This window comes from Haplochromis burtoni, unplaced genomic scaffold (assembly GCF_018398535.1).
Source record: "Haplochromis burtoni strain Fernald_Lab_line unplaced genomic scaffold, NCSU_Asbu1 Contig_543, whole genome shotgun sequence".
Taxonomy (NCBI): domain Eukaryota; kingdom Metazoa; phylum Chordata; class Actinopteri; order Cichliformes; family Cichlidae; genus Haplochromis; species Haplochromis burtoni.
This window is the reverse complement of record NW_024582904.1, coordinates 161,279-167,349: the sequence shown is the minus strand read 5'-3', so window position 1 is coordinate 167,349 and position 6,071 is coordinate 161,279. Positions and strand designations below refer to the sequence as shown.

Sequence of the window (6,071 nt, the reverse complement as noted above, 5' to 3'; positions counted from 1 at the left end):
CGTCCAGTGCATTACACAGTGGGCGCAGTGACACTGACAGTCTCCGTCTTGAGGGAAAACGGGAAGTACACTTCACCGAGACTCACAAATTCCAAAGCAACCTGCATATTTGTGCACAACCCCTGACAAATCTGGTGAATTATTTGATGCCGCGTTATGATGCCAGCTGCTTCATTATTTCTATTATTGGCACTCAACAGGCTAAACTGTAACAGACACAAGGAGAGACTGGTAGCTAATAACCCATGGCCGCAACTCCTGTGGATTTATGCCGATCAATAGCTCTCCATTTCAATTAGCACTCTGTGAGCATTAAGACACAGACAGCAGAGGAGATACTATTGCTGGTAATATAATTTCATGATGCAGTTCTGAGAAAGGCTCAGATGTTGGTCGATAATGTGATGAGAACAACAGACAGAGGGTAGAAGGGTAGAGAAAGGGGAGTCATATTAAGGTGAGGAAGAGAGGGAGGGAGGAAGAAAGAAAAACCTAGCGGGGAGAAAGTAATGCTACGTTAAATGTGGTGATGGTGGTTGGGTGGTTTGGCAGTCCTGTACACAGCGCTCATGCTAATTTAACATTTTCGAATTTAATTAAGACCAAGTAATAGAGAGAGAAAATAGAGGGAAAGCGAGAGGGGGGGAGAAGAGGTGTGGAGTGGAGAGAGAAAATCATGAATCATAAATATTCAATCATTGCACTCTGGAAGGAAGTACTGTGTTTGTGTGTGTGCCCGTGTGTGTGTGTGTGTGTGTGTCTTGTTTTATAGAGCATGAGTAAAGTTTTGAAACATGACCAAGTGCTCAGTTTGGACCCTTATAACCAGGTATGTTGACTAAGAGCAGCTGGAGTCTTGGAGATGTTGTAGAGAGTCGTAATCACTCAAACTGACAGTTTCCAGTCCTGCTACAGTCCTGGACTATAGTGGATACTCAGCAGCTGCACTGGAGGTGGTATAGCCTTGCAAGCTGCTGCAGATAAACCACCTACATCTGCTTCCCTCCCTTCTCTAACCTTGCCCTGACTCACCAGTGGCACATGCCACACCGGTGGGCATGGAGCCACTGCAGGTGGGGAAAAGTGCAATATGTGAAACTAAAGTAAATTAAGGTCCACTATAGCCAAAAGAAGATTGATATCTCCATCTGTAGTAATTTATATTTGGCGGCACAGCTCTGTTCTGGGACCTCACCGCACTTCCATGTGCAAATATGGAAAGATGGAGGTGGGGAGAGCAGCAGCAAGACAGCAGCAAGACAGCAGCATACAGAACAGAGCAAGTGTCAGTGACAACAGATGTGATAAGAATTAAATTAGACGGTGGGTTTCAAAGTGGCTTGCAGATGTGCCACAACTGAGGTCTAAAGTATCATCGGCAAAGGGCCTTGAAGAAGACGTTCTCCCAAGTGTTGGCAATCAGGGAACAAAGTAAATAATCAATATAACTGATGCGCATCAGAAACACTTTAGATATTTTTCCAGAAGGTCAGTTTTGCCTTAGACCTCAGAGGGTTAAATAACAACCTATGTGGGATAACCAGCTGGATGTGTAGTAGAGCAGAGTTTCGTCATCAGTTAATGTGTGCTGGCACTGAGATCACCTGATCTGCCGGGACTGCCTGCTAAGTTTTGTTGATGCTATCCTGCTGACCTTTATTCCACTAAAATTTACACTTTCAGTGGTTAATGATTGCTTTGAGAACGGTTTGTGGGGTTTATACACAGACGTCTTCTTCTGATAGGGGCAGTGGCAGAAGAAGTTTGAGAACCGCTGCTCTGATCAACGTTGCGTTAGCAAAGATGGCACAAAATTCCAAACTCTTACTGCACAAAATGCTGTCTAGGATTTAGCGAAAAATGATGATACCGTCAGATTTTCTGAAACAGCATACTAATCCATGGTCGTGACCTGCTGGATAAGCAAGACATGGAAAGCCAATTTAGAGTCTATGATGAAAAGGGTTCATCTTTCTGGGGACAAAAAGATGGTGTTCAGTGACTGTTATCTCAATGCATCGTATAACTAATTATTTCTTGGCCACCACAGAGGGTAAATTGTCCTGCTGGTGATGTAGGGAACTATATGATCTATGACTAATTAGCAGAAATCTTTGGTCCTGCATCCAAGGAAAGAAAGTTTGGGAGGAAGACAGACTGAAAAAGAAGTCTTTTCAAGTGAGCAAAATAACCCTATCCATTATCTACATTATCTTTGACTATTCTGTGAGTACCATATCACCTCTCCTTCACCTGTACTAACAGCCAGACTGAGCCATGCATATGTGACTGACAGGCAGAAACAAAAACAAAGCTCGCTGTCTGGTTCTAGGATACTTTTTTCTCACACAGAACCTTTTTGCACGATCCCTGCCAATTAAACATGACCATTCCCTTTCATCCCTTTTCATTTAAAGCGCTCTGACTGTGACTGTTGCTGTTGCTGCGCATCTCGGCATCAGTGTACTGTCTCTATTTGTTTTTTTGTCTCTCTCTGTCTGAGTATCTGTCTCGCTGTGTCAACTCCGTATTCATTTCAAAGTACTTTAGCAGCATTAGAGCTGATAGCTGTTCTAAATGCTTATTAAAGATTAAATACTCTGCCAAACTAGAGCCATCCCACTTTCATGTGTCTTTGAAATACCGAGAATTAGGAATGGAAAGAAAAAGAAATAGAGAGAGAGAAAGGCTGCAAGCTACAATTTAATTTTTGATCCAAACCAGCAGTAACTGACGCACACTTGTGTGCTTTGGACACTTGTAGGTCACTGACTGCTTCCTGTCTGTGTGTGTGCGTGTATGTGTGTGGGTAATGCTGTGCACTCAGCTGTGCAAGCTGCCTGGGAAATGTGCCGAGTTGACAGAAACAGTAGAGTGCATGTGTGTGTGTGTGTGTGTGTGTGTGTGTGTGTGTGTGTGTGTGTGTGCAACAAGCTGCATTTGCTTCAGTCAAACTGTTGTTATATTTATAACAAGGGATAGCTTCCCTAGTCTGTACATGCTTGCCACAATGCTACTGCTGCTGCCTCTTCTGCATGTTTCTGGTTTCAGATCATCAGAACGCTTGGGATCTCTTCATCTTACATTTGACCTTGGCACAATGCGAAAACCAGCAGGCTGCACTAACTCCATTACACGCTTGTCCCCGTGCAGTGACGGTGAATTTTTTTTTTTAGCTCTTTAAAGCTGCAGTCATTCTTTTTTGGCCACTAGAGGGCAGAATCAAGCAGACACACAACCCAGGCAAATTATTGACCTATAAGGGTGTTATGTGTTTTTCTAGCAAAATCTGCCACTTTATTTGCTTTACATTACTGGATGCTGAACAATGACTCTCAAAACATAAATCAAAACAATAAGCTAAAGGGAGCCAAAGGGGGATAAATGAAGCAAAAAAACACATAGCAATTTTACTCTGGGGATTTGTGACCCATTTACATAGCATATAGTAATTTTATCCAGTATCGTATCTTTAATGTCAAGGGCATATTGACATAGATAAAAGCTCCCATCTCTGTTAAAGTGCATATGGCATGTTTTCTGTGGTTTTGCTTCCGAGATTATCAGACCAAAGCAAATGCATGACTTCTGAGTAGAAATGCTAGGTAAGTATTCCTTTTGTAAAAGATTTCCACACTTTTCCACTGAATATTTGACCCAAATACTGCCCTTTTCATTGAATTTGTATCGTATTTTCCCCGTGTACCCCAGATTATACAGTGCGTGGGAACCATTGGCAGCCAGTGTAGCTGGGCATGATTGCAGAAATCTTTGAAGGTGACTCACAGGTGCTGGAGAGAAGGCTGATTTGAATAATATAATTGGCAACAGAACAACGGTGTATCCCAATGTATGTGTGCTGCTGACATAATGCATTAACATAATCATTTAGCATGGTTTTCTGCAATGATCCTGCGCTCACTGGCTCCCTGTTGCTTCCGCCACAGTCTTTGTGTGCTCCTTCGGGAAAAATGTATTTTTCTGCACTAACATGTTAATGTCAGCAACTGTTCAGAGCTGGATGTGTGTGTGTTTTAATGCTTTGTGTAAGAGTAAAGGCAGGGGGAGATGCGAAATCCTACAGGTACATTTAAAAACTATAACAGGTTGTAGAGGGAGTGCAAAGCAAACCTGAAATTCCATTAAGCATTCTCTCCTGTTTTCTTTAAATTATCTTTTATTCCAGATGTGACTTCCTTTCCTTGAGCATTAAAAACCATAAATAATACAGAGCAATTCAGCCTCATGAAGTGCCTATATAGAAAGCTCTTAACCTCCGACCTGACTGAAGTCAGATCCAATGTGCATCGCACATATATTACCTTATATTACCTATTTTGTATTATTATTAAACCGTCTCTTTTATTGCCCCAAGTCTCAAGAGGTTCTTATCAGACTGAGAGTGTAGGTTTCCTCTCATTTGCTTCTCTACATAAGACTATTTCATGGAACCAGAGCATTTCACCGAGTATAATTATAGTGTTGGAAATGGTATATTTTTTTTGGGGGGGGGGGCTATGACCGAAGTTTGACCCTGTAATTCCCTTCTCCTCTTCCTTCTGAAACAGTCATGACTAATGCTTTAAATCTGAGGGTGAAAACATTCTCAGAGGGATGCATGGCAGGCTTTAAATGGGCGCCTGTCTCCGCGCGCGTGTGTGTGTGCTCGGGTGTGTTTGTGTGTGTAGGTGTGTGACTAACCTTTGTCATGATGATGGAATCGCAGACTGAGCTCTTCTCTTCGGCTGTGACCATACGAGCTCTCCAGATCGGCAGCCGAATAGTCGTCCAGCTTGACTTTCTTCACTAAGAAAGACCGAGGCATGATGGCTCCTACACTTGCACGACAAACACAAGCTTTTCTATCCCACTTCAGTCTAAACTCACAACCTATCAGCTGATTTTTATTTTAACCGTGTAATTTTATTTATTTATTTTAATTCAGCCACTAAAGCTACGCTTGCTGCCTTCCGTCAAACACCTTGGAAAAGTGGAGACATGGCTTTTAAAGATCAAAGAAACCGAGCTCTCCTCGTGTGCTTCTGCATGTTTACCACACATAATATTAATGTATTATTATTATTTATTTTGCGGTAGTTTGTCAAATACAGGCTATGTCTGCAAGTAATAGCCGGATCTCGTGGAGAAAGCGATCTGTTTTCATCCCGTTAACTTGCCACTGGAAGACCTGTGGAGTCCTAAAGGCTGAAAAATAAAAGAATATAAGTCAGTTTCTGTATGGCTGCTCCGTTAAAAACGTCCGTCGTGCCGTGCTTAAATCCGTTGCTTCTAAAAGAAAGATTATGGTCTCGTTCTAACAAACTGCTGGTCTTCAGCACGCGGACAGCTCCCAACAAACACTTCCTAACGTCCAGGCTCGTGCTTTCAGCACCGGACAGCTCCTCCCGTCGCGAGACTCTTCCCCCCTCTTTTTTTTTGTTTTTTTTGTTTTACACCGCGTGCCACAGCCAAACCGCTGTTGCCCCTTCAGCTCCAGAGGGAAAGGAGAGGAACAGAAAGGCGAAACGAGCAGTTTTAAAGGGGTCTTTCTGCTCAAAAGTAGCAATCCAAACACAGGTGAGTCAACGACTTGACGATTTTTGACCAAAAAACCACCCCAAACAAATAAACAAACATTTGGGTGCCGCTCAAAGAAGCGGGAAGGAGTATGGCAGCAGAGTTGCAGCGCTTGGTTAAAGGTCGGGACAGTTTAGTCCAAGAAACCTCTCGAGACCTTCGCAGGACTTCAAACCCCAGCTCGAATATCACAAACTCAGCCAAAACGTCATCACAGTTCATTTAAAATAAATACATAAAAAATAAAATAAAAATAAAATTGCTCAGATATGTTTTTAAAAGCTGCGGCTGGAAGACCAGAACAGCTCTTCTCCGGTCGCTAACTCGTTTCACTCTCTCCCCTCTCTCTTTCCTCCTCTCTCTCTCTCTCTCTCTTTCTCTCTCTCTCTCTTCTCCCCACTCCTCGCGCGTGCGGAGCTGCGGCTCTCTGTAGTGCACGGGATCAGCTGTTGCGGCTTTATAGGGCGCGAAAAGGAGGGGCCAGGGGCGGTTGG

At 43.2% G+C, this 6,071-nt stretch overlaps 1 protein-coding gene across 1 annotated transcript in view; it reads right to left on the bottom strand.

The window, feature by feature from the left end:
• Positions 1-5,993, bottom strand: part of LOC102310013 (transcriptional repressor scratch 1) — an 11,297-nt gene extending 5,304 nt beyond the window's left edge. The window contains exon 1 of the mRNA XM_005947741.2: positions 4,702-5,993. Coding sequence (XP_005947803.1) covers positions 4,702-4,825 — 124 coding nt within the window. The 5' untranslated portion in view covers positions 4,826-5,993. The remainder of the gene's footprint in view (positions 1-4,701) is intronic.
• Positions 5,994-6,071: the final 78 nt, after the last annotated feature.